The sequence below is a fragment of the Varroa destructor genome, unplaced genomic scaffold (assembly GCF_002443255.2).
Source record: "Varroa destructor unplaced genomic scaffold, Vdes_3.0 BEIS01000004.1, whole genome shotgun sequence".
Taxonomy (NCBI): Eukaryota; Metazoa; Arthropoda; class Arachnida; order Mesostigmata; family Varroidae; genus Varroa; species Varroa destructor.
Genome location: NW_019211457.1, coordinates 51,385,882 through 51,403,284, shown reverse-complemented (window position 1 = coordinate 51,403,284; position 17,403 = coordinate 51,385,882). Strand labels below are relative to the sequence as shown.

Below are 17,403 nucleotides of genomic sequence, written 5' to 3'. Positions count from 1 at the left end.
TGAGACAAGGATAGTCACGATGATGCTGCGAGGTATCAGCAGCGTTCATGCGCTTCCGTTACGCATGACCTTGGAAATTAACATAAATCAATCTTAGAACAATCAGCATATAACGATTACAGAATCTCAAATAAATACTAATTTATCGATCCCGCAGGTTGCAGCTACCGAATCAGTTGGATTCACCCTTCACGCCAAAGCCAGCCTCCGTTATCTATATACCCAAGATGGACGTACACTGTTTAAATGACAATGGAAAGTATCTGGACATAGAAAATTAACGTTGTGTGTTCTTCACCAATAAGCACACACAAACAGCGGATTTACAAGTTTTTACCTAACGTCAGATTAAGAAGGAACTATAATTAGGGCAATAGGTACGGTTATAAAATACAACATGTCACGGCTGTTTATTTCTCTCTGTCATATTTCTGTAAGGTTACATTGGCTGTCTCCTATTGGATCGCAGGAGCGTTCATTTATATCGCACTGTGCTAGGTACACCTTCATTTTCGACCTGTTTAGGTTTCTTGAGCCCATATTGAGCAGCTCTAACATAAACTCGAATGGGAAAACCAAAAACATCTGACGAGGCTACATGCGCCCAGTTTTTCTTTAAACACCAATTGGTGCTTCATGCATTGGAGATCACTCAGGTCCATATGAAATTTAGTTAACAAACATCAACAGTATATAAAGAGCTTTTTTCATGCCGTAACGCCGATGAAAGCAGATTTTCATATCTTTTTCCTTCTTTTTTGTTATAAAGTGATCCTACTCAATGTTTATTGGATCTTTTTCTGATGCTAAAAACGTGCGGTAAAAATTATGAGTAGACTATGCACTGGTTCCTGTTTTACTAAAGTGTCTAAAAGCTCCGAAAAATTCCGGAGGAAGGCGAAGTTTCTTCGTTGCAGATGGATAGTCCTTTTAATGTACTGAAAAAGCCTGAGCAGCGGCCGAATAGGGGGCAGCACATACGTATCGTATAGCATATACGCTCCATAGCCTGAAAATACACAGTTCACTACCATGAACATTTATAAGCTGGATATGCGTCTTTAACTCGGTTTTCAATACGATTAATAGTTTTTCATTTAAAAATCATTGCAATTCAAAAGGTCCCTAGACACTGAGTAACGCCACAGATTGTTAGGTCACAGTCGGAGCACTAGTGCGATACAGGCACAGCTGGCATGGCAGCAGGCTTAACTTCTAACATTACCTCTTAAATCTATCCTCGGTCATTACGAAATGTCGCTAACCTATTTTACGGAATCGTAGATCTTCCTACTAACAGAAGATAACCTGAACTGATTTGTTAGGTATTGAATCTCGCAACGAAAGACGCGGGTTAGTAGGCGCCAAAAGGCTTTTCCTGCGACCTTTATCCTCAGGTAAGGCGTAGCTGGCTGTGAGTATGTTCACTTGTAGTATCAAATTAGCAACATTAGTTTCTGAACATCGAGTGACTAAAGCACATAGCAGAGATTACATGATTTATAAATACGCTTTCAGTAGCTTATTATAAAAGAGTTCTTAGTGGTTCATTATTATATTTAATAGCTCATAAAGTTCAACTGCCTGAAAACAAGCTATATAGCACAAACACGGTGTATTTACATAATATGGATAAGGTAAACGAGTGCAGGCCGTATAGATCATGAAGCATATAATAGTGCAGGCTGTGATAAAAGTCAGAGTTCCTTAAAAAACTTGCCCATAGCTCACCATAGTAATTAGAGGTAGAAGAAATGAAGGAAATGAACTATTTTAGTCTATCTCTGTTGCTGAAAACATATTAAAGTTTGCATTCAGTATCTAAGTAATTTGTACAAACGACAGTATCGCATGGCTTTAAGGCGCAGTAAGGGCGGACTGAAGTGTCTTATACAGAAATTCCTATACGTAATTTTTTAGGATACACTGTTTCGTTATAGAATATTTTGTGCTGACGTATCATTAGCTGATTTTCAATAATCGTTTTTAGCAGATGGAGCGATTACTTGCCGTATCAAATATTTACCACATTTACTATAATAATAAGCACAAAGATCACAAAGGCTTACTCATAATCCGACTTTTTAGCGTGGGCCAGAAATACGTGAACCATCATGTCTAATAAGAACAGTAAACTACGATTGTATAGGATTTTTATTATACCATTTGATTTTCGCAAAATTAACAGCATCAGGTTGTCACTGGACAGTCAAAAGCCAAAAATCGGCCAAATTCCCGTGCCATTACCGTTTACCTTTTATACTAAAGAAACATCAAATGAGAATGTGAATCGAGGACGTACACGGTAAGAAATGCAACGGTGCGTGTTTCTATATATATATATATATATATATATATATATATATATATATATATATATCAGATGCCACTTTTCAGAAAGGATTTATTGTTCTACATTGGTCTACAGGGAACTGAAGCATTACGTTTACATTATGTCGGGCAACTGAAATACATATGGTACACTGTTCGTGCGTCATAGGACATGTATCGAACGAATGAATGAATGAAGCTATGCCAAAAAAAATTGACAAAACGTGCGGCTTTCATAGGCCAGGAGCCACGTGAGTTGGGCCAACTTTCGGGTAACAGGTTTCGGTGATCTTCGAGTAAGCTGTATCACCACTTTGGCGAGTTAGTGCGGACGCATTGACACCTACCTTCAGTTCAGTGGGAAGCCGGATTTACGTCCATTCGTCAGTACAGAGGACAAGATGTGCGTTTACGGGTACGATGTAGTGGCAAAAAAACAATTGTCAGCATATCGCTTCAAGAACGAGCCCAGACCGACTAAAGTTGCAAGGTCAGAGTAAAAAATCCAGCTTTTTCTTACTGTGTTTCGACTCTCGACAGGTTGTCCATTACAAATTGATGTCCCACCGTCGATAAAAAGTTTTACGAAGATTGTGATATACAGTCCGGTAAGATGGACCTTAACTCCCGGCTTCTTTACCTCAAAGATGCACTCGCACCTCGCTACGTTCACTGAGTTTCCTTTTGCAGAAGCCCTCGATGCCTCTTTTGCTTTCGGCTCCACTGTTCACCATATCTAGACCCCGATGCTTCTTCTATCATTAGACTTAGAAAAAGGAAAGGCCTCAGGTTAATTGATGAAGTATCGAAAAAACGACTGCAGAGCTTTTGAAAAATTTGCTAGCAATAGAAAAAAATCCGGCAGGGACCCATTCGAATAGCTTATACTTAGGTTATTAAAGTAATTGTAAAGTCAAATTCCGGATTCCTTTTTAGCTCGGTAATATTGATAAGCTAAAATTAAATAAGTAACTAAATAAGAAGGAATAAACCAGATGTAAGCCGTTAACCTGATGCAGGTCTAGGGCTATGGTTTTACATTGTTTATTTCCATGCCTATCAAACTGACCTGAATTCGATCTGCATGGGCCGTTAACTGGTAGATCTTCCTGCAGGTAGGCGTTGTTTACTTAAGCAATAAACTTGTTTAACATGTCCTTGAACACTTTAGAACACTCGTGTATGTATGAGCATTTTGCGTATCTACCACCTATTAGAAATGATTTCTAAGTGCTTCAACAGTAACGTGTTTCAAGTAGACCAAAGCCTAGAATTTTATGCGACATCATCTTCTATTATTTACATAAATAGTAGCTATAATAGTTTTACTAACGACCGAACTAGTAACGGGAAGGGTTTTATAGATTATAATAACTAACCCAAAGAAATTATGATTGAAACACCGGACACGCTGTTTGCAATCTTCGTACATTTATCGATTGCTTAGAAGAAAGTTAAATTGACGTTTTGATGGAAAATATTGTCCCCTGTCCGCTGTCGGTACTTCGTATATGTGATATTCCACTTTAAATAAAAAAAAAAACATAAATTTCCATTTGATGAAGGCCTGATTCTTGGTATTATACTTATATTCAAACGCTTCGGTTTTCTTTATACCTCCGGCCGTCGCATCGTAAGCAATTTGAATTAAGCTCATATTTACTTACGCAAAAAAACATAGTAGCAAATAAATACGCACTATTAGTAAATTGCAGAACGTCCTAGACCCTATTTAGTTTCCCAGAGTATGGTTCTTTTATACATATGGCAACCGCTGTGTGTTACGAAACGAACTTTAGCTTGGTACCTGGAATAACAAACTAGAGGAAAAACACTATTTACGGTACGTGATTCTACGTGTTATCATAATAGAGAAAGAAGCGTCATTACCAGAAATGTACCATTCCACTTCGGTGACAGTCGTTGCATATTCGACGGAAGGCAATAATGCTTAAATGATAATATGGCTCTTATGTAGAGTGCACCGGTACCCCCCTCTCTCTCTCGCGCTCTCTCTCTCTCTCTCTCTCTCTATCTCTCTAGTGCAAAGGATGACCCTCCCAGAGTAATGGTTGCGCTCCATAAAATTTGGAAATGACCGCGCGCCGACGGCGGTGATCGGCGTTCATTTCTGCCTCGGCGTATTGACATGAGATACTATTTTTCAACTGGATTGACCATACTGACAATATCGAACAGTGTTGTAACAGAATCAAATGCGCTAGATCCGACACTGCTGGCCGACCTTTCTGTGTGGATCCACCAATTAGGTCTAAGGTAGTATTATATATAATTACCATAGTTGCTAAAGGACAAGTTATGTTTTTTACGATGCCCAGCCGCACAGCTTATAGATAACATAGAAGATTTATAACAATAAAATTTCTGATTCGAATATTTCTGGATAACAAAAATCTCATATGTTTGACTTGATTGAAAATAAGGCAAAAAAAAAGGGCATTTGTGTGCTTCAATTTCCTCTGTACTCGAATATCAACCTCGAATATAAGGTCTGACAATTTTCAGAGCATAGAAAAACTGCGCTTATTTATTAACTGGATTACGAATAGAAGCGAAAACATTAGATAAATTATCCTCTGCTGAAAGCATAAAAATTGGCTGGCATTGAAAAAAATTGTAATAAGAACGCGAGTGATAAAACGGCCACCTCTAGGATTCAACTAAACCGAATTTATGTAATATCTTTTAGATTTTTCTGAAGTGTACCAGATTTTCTGTGGCATGAACCTTTTCAAACGTATTTAAAAATTGTACCATTGGTGCTTAGTCAACAGCAAGGTCTACATTCGATAATTTGTATCTATTCGAGACTTGCGATAGGCAATTCTTCAAAATCGAAACATGTCAATGAAAGTTACTGAATTTTCTAAGTTTTGTACGAAGCCAGTCTGAAACAGAGGGGCCCTAGTCCAAATGAAAATGCACGAGAGGAAATCTCCGTTCCTACATAAAATTAGATAATAAATAGTGAGATCAGCAGCATCAAGTGGTCCTGTTGTCTGCAGTTTTTCGAGTACATGAAACGCTCAACATGCTAATGCGTCGTAATAGCTGAAATAGAAATATTGGAAAGGAAATTTTAGTGGTTGGGCGGACAGGACAAACTAGACCTAGGCAACATTTTTTCAGATACCTGAAGGGCAACAGCTTGAAACAATTTGACATTAACAAAAACCTACCCTTGAGAACATATTTACCTGTTAGAAAACACTGATTTATTTGCAAACGAGTAGAACTATATAAAATATACAAGGTCTATCGATCCATCTATACGTGTTGAAATTATGAGAGGAGCCAGCCAATGTTAAAAAAAAATCTCTTGCCAGATCCACATTTCGCACGGAAACGCGTGTCGCATACCACCACCGAGTCTAGCGAAGACTCAAGGAAGAATCCACTCACCCGAAAATTACATTAGAGCACAAGTCACTCAGAAAAGCAAACCAATTATCTCACGCCATATAACCTAGACGTAAGACGAAAAAAAAAATGCAGTATATCTGTCCTAATTTTACGTACTGTTGGGTCGTCCACATGTACGCGACGTTTTTAAAAATTACAAAATGGGCTCTCTTGTCACACAAGGCGTATAGTTCACAAATGTTCATATTACCATGTCCCTAAGTATTTTTTCTAGCGGTAAAAAAAAAAGAGAATTCAAGAAGAACCTTTGATTTCTTAACTGGCGTATCGTGAACAATAAGTATACTAGGCAGAAAGAAACGTTGCGCCATACCTGGCAATTGAACAGCCATGGACTGGAACATTTTTTGGGCCACCTATAGATCGCTACCGTACCCAATGAAATAATACCGCAACAAACCAAATTATTCTATATATAAGAAAAAATATCTCATATAGATAAAAAAACCAACGCAATATGAGATGACTTCTCACACTTGCCAGATTCAAATACCATTTTCTTTATCTACTATCAACTCCGAGACCGGAGTTTTTAAATCAGTCGAGCTTTTAGACTAGAGCTTTTCAGTCTTACCTTACTAGCTGCCACGCTGACTAACCGTGGCTGTGTTGTAGGAACTTTTTAACTTTTCTGTCTTACTTCTTGGTTGACGTTAGAGAAGGTAAATATTACCAAAGTATGGATAACTCTGTCTTGCTTAAAATAATTGCGAAATATTATAAAATGCTTTGCCCAATTCAAGTAGTCCAAAATGTTTACGATCTGAGTGAGTAAGGACTATATTAAATTCTTTTTTGTTTTTCTTTGGACTTTGAACAGTATCAGTTTATTCTATCCAGTGATAACTCGACTTGGTAAAGTCAAGCACATGTTTGTATGCAAAATGCTACTCTGCACTATGCATGGTAATCATTGTCAATTATATTTACAATAAACAACGAAAACTTTTCGGGGAAACCCCGGTAAATGCTACATCACCAGGTTAGCTTTGGTGGGTAGCTGTATGATACCCTTCTTCACGAGATAAGTAACAATATTATAGAATAGAGAATAGAACAATTTGACGAACGTGGCCGCGATCGGCCGACAATTCGACTTGTATTTATCCTTAACATCTTAGCCGGTTTGATCATGCCTTTCATATCGACCGCGAGTGCCGGTGACACTGAGTTACAGAAGTCTGACGTTGGAGTCTATCTGGGCTAGGATCTGGTGGTCGCCCGTCTTTTATGCTCGCAGGGCGCTTCTCTGATACTACTGCCCTTCTTGCGACCCTGCGCGTGTCAAAAAACAAAACGTAAAGACCTTTTCAGGCAGGTTGCATTGAACGGTGCATACGGTAAGCTGGAGCTCATCCTAGAAGAGGTCAAAAAACAGCTGTAACGTCACCCAAACGCCCAGCTCAAGCTTGAATTATTGTAGGCGGTAAAAAAAATCCAAGTAAAAGGAGGGGTCACTCAAAAGAAGCTAGCGAATAATAGTTTGTTTAGTGCCAACCATTGCTGCTGCTGCTGCCAGCGCTAGGTATCCACGTTTCCAGCTCTCATTACTTGCTAGAGGGTCGGTGAAAACGTGAGCTGCTTCTTCTCTGGAAACAGGTAGATGGTACGAATGATAATAGCACATAATGAAAGCCCGAAACAAAAAAAAAACTGAGACACTAAGACCTTTGTAGAAGAGCGCTCAAAGCGTAGCAAGCTCAAACAAAGACACCTTCAGGACCCGTAAGGATAATGCCGGTGAGAGCAATGCTGAGGATTCCTCACCTTTCGATAGGCTGAGAACGGCTGACGAAGCAAAACAACAAAAAGATCTTTAGCAGCAGCGGTACAACTATCAATGCTGAGAAGGAAATCTTAATGGCTTTTTCGAACCGATGCTGACTGTTATTGGATACCGTTCCCATGTAGACATAGTGTACATCACAACATCCACCAAACGAACTTATAGCTCCGTTTTTCAATCTTACTCACGATTCTTATTAGAGTTTCCCTCTAGCGTCTGCTACAGAGCTCCATAGTAGGTCCGTTATGTTGGAATAGTGCGAGGCGGCGCATCCCCAGGAATGTCTCGTAGCTGCTACTGGAAAAGGAGCATGGCAAGCGGATATCCTACTAGAACAATATAGCTTGATTAATTACTAAAGGAGATGTGAGCGGATAGCATACGCAATAGTAATAAAACGCGTAATCCGCAAACGGTTGCGAGCTTGTTTTGCCATTAAGGCGTTTAAAAAAAGTCAACAAACTTCTAAATTATTCCGAGTCTCGGAACAGCCGACTGCCAAGGTTCTTCTCAATTTAACATGTTTTAACTTTTATATAATAGAGATAGCATATAGCAAATGATAGAAAGCGTCGTAACTGACAGGCGTCGGAAAGATTATTGGGTTGATGCTGACATTATATCGGTGTTGTCTGTCCGAGTAAACTTAGAGAAGCTACGAGAAGAAGATAAACAGATACAGAGAGAAATACTGAGAATAGTACAGAAACACAATTGACGGCTGCATCGACTCATGGAGGTTCGTTTATGAATAGAATGGTTCTCTTCGGGTCTTAATACACATGTCGCCAATACCACGTCGTAAGCTACCATGCTACCCTATGTCGATGCCGCGGTAGAGACAATAAATCTGACAGTCCATGGCCAAGTTTAACTATACAAGGCACTGCAAGTCCACAAGAGGCGGGAGAGAGAGAGCTAATTAAAAGATCTGACTTGTAACCAAAGGCATTGATGCTATAGCGGCTCTACACTCGCTATGTTGAGTCCCAAGCTCCATTGGTAAATTGCTGATCGTTAGCTCCATTTTAATCGGTGGTCCACGCACCATTTCGGTAGTTCTTTCAACGGTCGACAAATATTTGCACTTTCCTCACCACCCCGCTAGGACTTTTTAGTTCTGTCGGTCTCTCTATTGCTGATCAGAAAAACTGTAAGCCTCGTTTGATCCGTGAGAATAGGTTGTTCACAGGTCACTTTGTCGTCTGAGCTGATTTCCGAGTAAGGTTACCTTGGAACATAAGTGTCCTAAAACATTTCTAAATTACTTTTACATGGTCTTATAAATTTGTTATGGTGGTTTTATGTGAACTATGCTGGACACTTTTACACGGGACACAGACGAGACAAATGTGCTACAAGCAAACCATCATGCCACATTTCATAATTAAATCAGAATGCACACATTAAATGAAAAATCACTCAAAAGAAGTTCAATCCCATATAGATCAACCTGCATTGATACGCAATAGTTGAGAGCTTCTTGTTCACTCAGTCTTCATCATTCAGATAAGATTCTGTTTGTCTTACCTTTAAAAATGATAAAAAGTGGTTGGTGTGAAAATAGCCAGGTCACGTAAGTAAGTGCTTTTTCAGTGACGCTTGGAAACATAGGAGTTGAAAATTAAATGGTTCCGGCTCTTGTAGCACCATCCATCTGTGATATGTTTTCCGCTTCCTTCACGTCTTCTATAAGTTTGTTGCTCCTAAAAGGGCTTTGTCTTAAATGAAGAAAAACCAATATCATTATAAAATTTCTTTGACAGCATACGTAATCATCTCGATCTTCCTCATTTGTACTCGAACCAAATGATATGTCACACTGAAAATTGATTTCATTGATCCAGTACGAAAAAGTTGTTTGGTACAGTGAAGAGTGAAGATACTGCAGTGTATCGGTTACTAGCATCGAACACAAACCAGATGCTGATAACTGAAATAATAACATCTGCATACTCTAATAGTGCTGTCAATTATAGTTGTTTTGGCTGGAAGAATAGTGAAATGGAGCCATAACCGATGTGTTAACGATATTAACGGTAAGTTCCAGGTAGCTTGAGTTCGAACTTGTGGAAAGTGAAAACTCCTTGAGGGTGGATTTCTCATAGACCAGAGAATTAAATGATCGAATCACTAGAGCGAACGCATCGCTAAAACTGACTGAATAATTGGTAAGTCGGTGCCTGGCTTGCTCAGTCAACTACTTTCAATTACTCTTTATACGGGCAGTGTTTTTTGGCTGCTGGAAGATGGCAGGTTTTGTTTTGAAAGCATCTAGGTCTGATTACGGTGTTTTACGAACCCAATCAATCGGCATAATGATGATTGTGATGATAAGGGGGCGACAAATCCGTCATTCGCGTGATACCCAAGAAACGTTTTGTCGATTATGTTTAACCTTAACAAGTCAGATAGGAGGTGTTTATAAATCCGAAAGTATAAACCCGACCCTTATTTGCGCTTTTTATCATCATGTACAATGCTCTGTGAGACAGACAATGCATTTCGTTTGGGCTGTAAATTTAGCACATGACTCGGAATGGCACCCGTTACTATAGGCATGATGCCACCACCAATTGAATAAAGCGTAAGGGCCAAAAGCTGCATAATCTTTTCGTACCATACAAATAACTTGTGAAGTTATTTGTTATGTTAAAAGTGAAATACCTTATAATACGACTAATGCCAGGAAATTGCATATGAAAGGAATACGAAGAATGCCTACAAACTTATTTCCTTTACTTTTTTTAATTAACGGCTATTAAAAAATATGAATTTGTAGAACGATTGAAAAGTTTTACGCAATCGACCAGCACAAATTAAGGTAGGGTCTGAATCAGCGTGTGGACTCCTTAGCGGAGACCTCAAGCAACCACGAATGGTGCGACAAGTTTTCACCATATATTACCCATCTAGAAAGCACTTGATGAGTTTTAAGGTTGGATAAATATAAATTATAATCCATTCCAAAACAGTATTGATAATATAAAGGACAATTTCAAGGAGATAGCATCTTAATTTTGAAACACCCAATCCACATCAGGGTCATCATTAGTCATAAAATAGGGTAATTAGATGATACATGGTTCTTTTAGGTAAAAATTAACTCTATGTAGTCAGATTGAGAAACAAACGTGCACAAAGATATGGTAGTAATATCTTGTAGGCTATACTACTCCTGTAATTAAAGAACAGTGGACAACGGTACAATGGCATAAAAAGATACGCTTATTAGCTTGCACAGATCGAAGTCATGCGAGGGGACGTAACAATGATGCCACTAAGGGGCTGGCTCGTAAAGTAGCTCGCTAAGTAGAAACAACTTTCCGGCGGTTAAGGACGACAATATATGATCAGATATAATATGTCGGCTTGAATCACATAGTTGATTGCATCTTTTCGCTCTGTATTTCAAAAGTATGTCGGATCTAGTGTACATTTAGCACCATGTCGGCCGTTTTGGTGTAGGCCAAAGGTGTGAACTTACCTACACGTCTGACAATGTACGATTTGAGCAAGCCAGGCTTTTGATACAACGTATGTTTACGGCCATGGTTGGAATTCATTCCGTTTCTCTATGTACCGAATGTATACGAACAGAAACAAGGTTTGTCAACTAATCTCGCCAACTCCGCATGTACATGCTGAGTAAACACGGCGTACGGGCAGAAAGATACAGGAGCGTCTATTGCTTGGAGAAGATCACTTGTCAATTGTTTGTTCGGTCTCTTCTGTACGTTCACGCCGTACAAGTGTAAGAATCGAATGTTTAACGCATTATACGGTAATCATCGCTATCATTGGCGAAGTATGAAGTGTCGAAAGTTTCTGCAGTATAATATTTTATTGATAGTAATATTAATAGGGGCAATAGTCTCAAATGTCGAAGCGTCGCAGAGAGCACTGGTAGGTGGAGATGCAAGAGGCTATTCACATTTAACTTCTTAACTCTACTTCAGCCGCTTTTTACACTTGAAACATATCCAACAACTGCTGAGTCTGAAACAAAACACTTGATCAACGTATATATATTTATATACATAGATGTATTAATAGAATAGGAGTTTGCTTTCTTTTAGAGTCCAACAACGGGCTTAACAAGCGGTTGATCAGGTACCAGATAAGTTAAACCGAAATAACACCGCTGCTTTGATCAGCTGGTTCAGAGTAGCAGTCTTTTGTCGCGTGAAGCCGTTTATATGAACTTAGTTACGCTTCATTCAAAGTTTAGCTAACACTGGGGCAAAGTTCGAATTTTGACAATTGGGGGTCAGCCAAATGTAACCCCTACTTGCAAACATGGCGACATCTCTCTGCCTGCGTCCTGCCTACCGGAAATATATGAGGGGGTTGGGTCTTGGAAGTGAGTTTGTATCATAAGAAAAAGTGCTAGTTACGCTTTTTGCTTTCGGAGTCACGTTTATGATTTCATGGTCTCAGTCATATTTCGTTCTATCATGAGAAGTTTCAATTGCCATCAGGGTTACATGAATGAACGTAGCCTACAAGTCGTGTACGACAGTGGAGCAAGCGCACTGGCTTAGCTGAACGCAGATTGCAATGGGCATCATGGTTTCAGATCAAGGGTATGAACATAATCCACCGGGAGCTCACAAGTAGAGTTCAAGTGATTTCCCAAAGAAGCGACTCTTTCAAAGAGAAACATTTTTCAAAGAAAAAACAACAAACACTACCCTACAAGGACGTTTTTCTGTATAAATCAGACCAACCCAGCCGGTAATGGCGTTTGGTCAAGAAGGCTTATTCGTAGAATCTGGTAACTTATTAGTTTATTTTAACGGATATTTTGCCTGGATTGCCTGAAGCGCTTCACGCAAAATTATTAGCTATCTCAGAATTAAAAGAGCAAGGCTAAAGCCTGTTACTCAGGCTACAGTTTAGCTGAAACGTTATATTGCCAATGCGCGACACTAGTTGGCAGCCTATCGAACTTGCTTACAAACCACTTAGTTTTTTGTATTGCACGCTTTTTAAGGCAAATTTAAAAGGAATACACTAGATCTCTACAAGGGACTACGTTTGTCAGCCTCTTTGCATGGAACGTATGCCGCTTCCTTATATTTGACATATAAAAAAAAGAGCTTTTAAGTTTTTTTTTACTCTTTCATAAACTGCAGCATCGTTGTAAGCACTCTCACCGCCCCGGTTTTTCCTTAGACATAGTTTACGCGAACTGCTTTACGTATAATAGACCAACCAGCTATCTTCGCGCGTAAAATTATTTTTAATTTTATCGAAATAACTAATGAAATGCTCTAGCTGTACAGATTAGGAGAAGCTGCAGATTGCAGCATATCTTGGCCACAGGTGACGTTCCTATTAAACTATAACATTTTCTTATAGGCGACGGTCGTTTTTCAACTTTCAACGATACGCTACAAACATGTCGGTAACCTGCCGAAAAATCTCTTTGCTCGTCGCATTAACAACATGATCTAATTAAAGACGTTTTTTCTATTTTCGTTAAACGGGCAAAAGCGTGTTTAATACAGCGTGGAATCCTGGAAAATTTAACCTCATCTAACTAGCTCCTTCTAAAAGTTTTCTGAGATACACAACATTGCACTTATTATTTTTGAAAAGTGCATGCATTTTTTGCCTTACATTAACTTGCACTTTTTTTCTCGCTGGTACCATTTCCAAAGAAACACTACCTTTGGATATATTGAAGTCTGTACGTGTGATCTGGGTCCTTTGGTCGTGCATGCTATTCCTTCGCTACGTTTTACGCCATGTTTTATCCTTGTAGGTTATTTTCTGTACTATATCTGTGGAGCATTGGTAGCGTCGTTCCATTTAACTAAGGAAGCCTTCCATTCTCACGGGCACATATTTCCTTTGCAAGTGCTATTAGCTGCTAATAAAATAATAGATCTTTTTTGTTCGTCCATTATCCTTCCCTGTCTGTGCACCTTTTTACATATTTTTTATTTTTAGAGCACGCTTGAAAGAACCATCTCTGTATGCGGCTTGAGCAAGTACGAGGATCTCTCTGATTCACGGTTACTAGCGTTTACTAGCCAGCTCAGTTGGTTTAGGGAGTATTCTGATTGATCGGTTCGATCGTCAATATCATCCACAAATGATGCTATCTACATGGGTACAGAAGGAACTAGAACTGAGCTCATTTAATCCATCTCCTGTCTGTTCATCGGCTAATCCGCCTGTCTATTTGTGCGTTTGCCCTTTTCGGGTATCCGTAGAAGAGTCTACTGTCCTAGCTATTCCAAGCTGCCCCTGCTATCGTTCCCACCCATCAAGTTCAGACCCTACATCGCAACTTGTTGATCGTGCATTCACAGTAACAATCTTGCAAGTGGGTCGCTTTGCCCGTCATACGTTCGCCGGCGACAACGTCACCGATGGTCCCGTTTTTGTTATCGTCGCCGTACTTTTTATTGTTCGAAAATAACAGCAATGGCAGCCGCCACATCACCGGAGCGAGAACTGGAGTGGCCAACATGCGCTGCTTCGTTGAACCCGAGACTGGCCCAGGGAGCGTTTGAAGTGATCTATTGTCTCAAAGGTACACTTGACTACAGAGTCGATGTCCGTTTATAGAACTCAACGTACACAGACACGTTATAGAATTCTAATGTGGACTTTTGCCAGGTCAGTGTTTCCTGCAGCCAGGCCAATAGCGCGAGCAGGAACCATAGATCTCAAAATATCTACAAATGATCTGATTCGCTTAAGCCCAATGGCCGCCGTTACTCGTTTAGGTCGGCAGAAAGCTTTTTATGGGAATTTTCGAGAGCAGCTCTACGGCGACCCTACGTGCGATGCAGGACGTCGATAAGACTGGCATAATGTATTAAATATTGATTATCGAAGATCTACCCGGCTGGCTGCATTTTCAAAGGCATTGAGTATAACCAGTCGGTTAGTTTCATGGAGTGATCATTGGCAGGAGAGTCGAAGGGCAACACGCAGTTCAAAGAGGATATAAAATGACGCGTTTTATATAGGGGCTGACATACAGATGCTATCTTAGGTAAAAGAAAGATCACACACAACGAGATCAGTCAGAGACATTGCTGTATCTATGCGTTTACATATCAACGCGCAATGGCAGTGGACTGCCGCGTCTCCACATGGGAACAAAGCAAAGTGTGTGTAGGTCCAGAGATGGACAAACGGATCCTTGCATTTCTTTGCTTTTATACTTTATATGAAGCTTTTTTATCGAGAGGCTGAAAGTAATCCATAAAAAAATAAACAAGTTAATTGTATGACAATGATGCACTGCTTCAAAGACAGGAGTAACTTTACCCCGGCCACAAATACAACGTACGAGGCTAAGGCGCATAAGGTTTAGTGTATCTTGCTATACGTACCAAGCGACATAAGTGTATTGATATTTAATGCAGGCTCGAAAGATTCTCGGCTGCAATGGAAAACGTAGGTGATAGCTATGAACAAGCAATTTACGGATACTTCCTTTAAAGAGTTACTCACCATCAGTACGAACGAATGCAGATACCAGCTGCCTGGACACTCGAAATTTTCTCTCGCAGTGGCCATCTTAGACTTCCAAATATTCAAGAAACATCTAAGAAAAATAAACATAATTTAAAAAAAAAATAGAAACAGCCAAGTTGTTTTCAATTTAATTTAATTTAGAAATAATTCTTGGGCAGCTAGTTCGAGAATGGATTGTGACAATAGTGGATAGCGAATACAAAACGTTATTACAAGTTCTATTTACAGCTCTTCGAACTTTTATTTGAATAGGAACAATCGAGCCGGTATTATTATAGTTATCATAGCAGCATGACTATAATATTATACCATTCTTACATTATATTTAAGTTTCAGTGTTTTCCTATTTATTTTTAAGTTCAGACTATGTAATATAGTCAGCTATTTATATACGGCGTAAACAAAGAAATATAGGACGCACATTCTAATGGTCGGGAAAAAGCAAAGATCATAGGCGGTAGTTGGCAAATTGTGGAGAGTTATCATATCGTGCATGTTATAGCCTTGTGGTAAACGTATTTGTCTGCCAATCTAAGGAAACAAATCTGGCCATAGGCGCACTATGCCCAGCCCCGCTCGTTTTATGCCAGCCCTCTGACGAAAGCCCGGTGACGTCCGGCACCGCCGGACGTAAAACTCGAAACATGGAAAGTAATATTGATATCTCTAACATGAAATGTTATTAATTAGTGTCAATTGCCGCAAAGTGTTAAGCTTGATCGCGGTTGTTACACAAAATACTATTTACTGAACTCTTACTTGAGGTAGGTATAATGTAATCTGACAATGATGTTATTTTCCTAAAAAGCCGTTGATAAAGCCCCTAAAATAGTCATTATTAGACTACTCGTGTGATCGAAGTTACATAGTTTTCACCTAATATTCAGGCCTAAGGATTGGTCAAGAATTTTTTGGGCCCACAATTTTTTCCTGATTTTTGCGTGGAGTCAAAAGATCGAAAACAGCGTAAGACTAAGTTCTATTTGATAGAACTCTAAGCATATAGCTCTAAAACGAACGCAGCAAAGCTAAACGGAAATCGAAGTAAGATAATTTTTTTTGTGTATCACTAACCACTAACTACTTTCTACATATATATGTTCACATGACGAAGATCCGATAAGAAAATCGATCGGTAGAAAACAGGACGAGATAACACCAACCCTCGTCAGAGTCGCACTTAAACGGGTTGCTTTAGTCGTAATACCTCGCCGCTGACGTAGCGATCTCCTTCGGGTTACTTAAGGTTCGTCCCAAATGGGCTACCGACAAGAACATACCAGAAAGGTTTTAACACCAAGGAGACCATCCTTGAGAAGACGTGTCTTGAGGCGCCTGACAACGACATTGATTTACCCACAGCTAACATTTACGGCACGCTTAGTTAACTACGAGCTAAGCAGAACCATGTAAAAGGAACATTACCCACGTTTTAGCTACGTCTTTCGAAACCGCCTAATTAAAAAAAATCTTCATGACTTCAGTTGGTCAAAACAAACGAAAATATTGGCCTGTTCTATCTACTAATAGTAGTAAGGTTAAAAGAGATCGAAAAGCGAAACATGACTACACGCTACAAAAAAACAGGGTCGGTCCGGTAGGTAAAAGGTCCAACGAACTTGACACTTTTTCCACTCCAAACAGTTAAGTACGATGCGTAGCGATGAAGCTATCTAGCACTACGGCATCTTCTGATATTCCAACGTTATTGTAAACAATAAGTTAAAATCTAATCCTTAGTACATGTACCGAGGGAATGCACAAAGCAGGCTTGGTGGCGTACAGCTCGGTTTGCCAGAGGCGAAACCGCATGTACTGAAAGATAGAAAATGACATTTTCGAGGGTCAGCTTGAAAAATCCTGCCACGTCCTTGACGAGGAAGTAGAATATCACTTTCGTATCGTCAGTAAGTGGCACCCATATAGAGATGGCATCGCCATTCCTGCAGACTGTGCTGAGGTCTCCTTCCGCCTACCGAACTTGGGGATCCTGGGCTCGAGTCTTAAAGTAGACACATTTATTATGCGCTGGAATTCAGCTCTATAAACTACTGTGAGAACAGTTTTGAACAGAAGCTCGAAAACCTGTTTAGTTTTTCTACCGCTAGCAAAATATATTTAATTCAAGTCACTCTGCGAACGTGTCATAGAACAGTCGTTACATTCCGCCTAGTTGAATTTTACAGTTAGTAAGCTTCCCTTGGCTTGCACTTAGATTCTAGATACTTTATGGATCATCATCGCAACATAATACCGGATGCAGCGAACGTCCAAACGCACAAAGGAGGGTCAAAAACGACCCACAGCTTTCGTTAACAATCTTAAGTTCTGCGACCAGA

At 39.6% G+C, this 17,403-nt stretch overlaps 1 protein-coding gene across 3 annotated transcripts in view; it reads left to right on the top strand.

The window, feature by feature from the left end:
* Positions 1-15,172, top strand: part of LOC111249838 (gamma-aminobutyric acid type B receptor subunit 2-like) — a 125,313-nt gene extending 110,141 nt beyond the window's left edge. For 2 of the 3 annotated variants that reach the window (XM_022804230.2, XM_086986572.1), the window contains one exon: positions 158-15,172. In XM_022804230.2, coding sequence (XP_022659965.2) covers positions 158-250 — 93 coding nt within the window. In that variant the 3' untranslated portion in view covers positions 251-15,172. The remainder of the gene's footprint in view (positions 1-157) is intronic. The other variant, XR_015326068.1, reaches the window with a different exon arrangement.
* Positions 15,173-17,403: the final 2,231 nt, after the last annotated feature.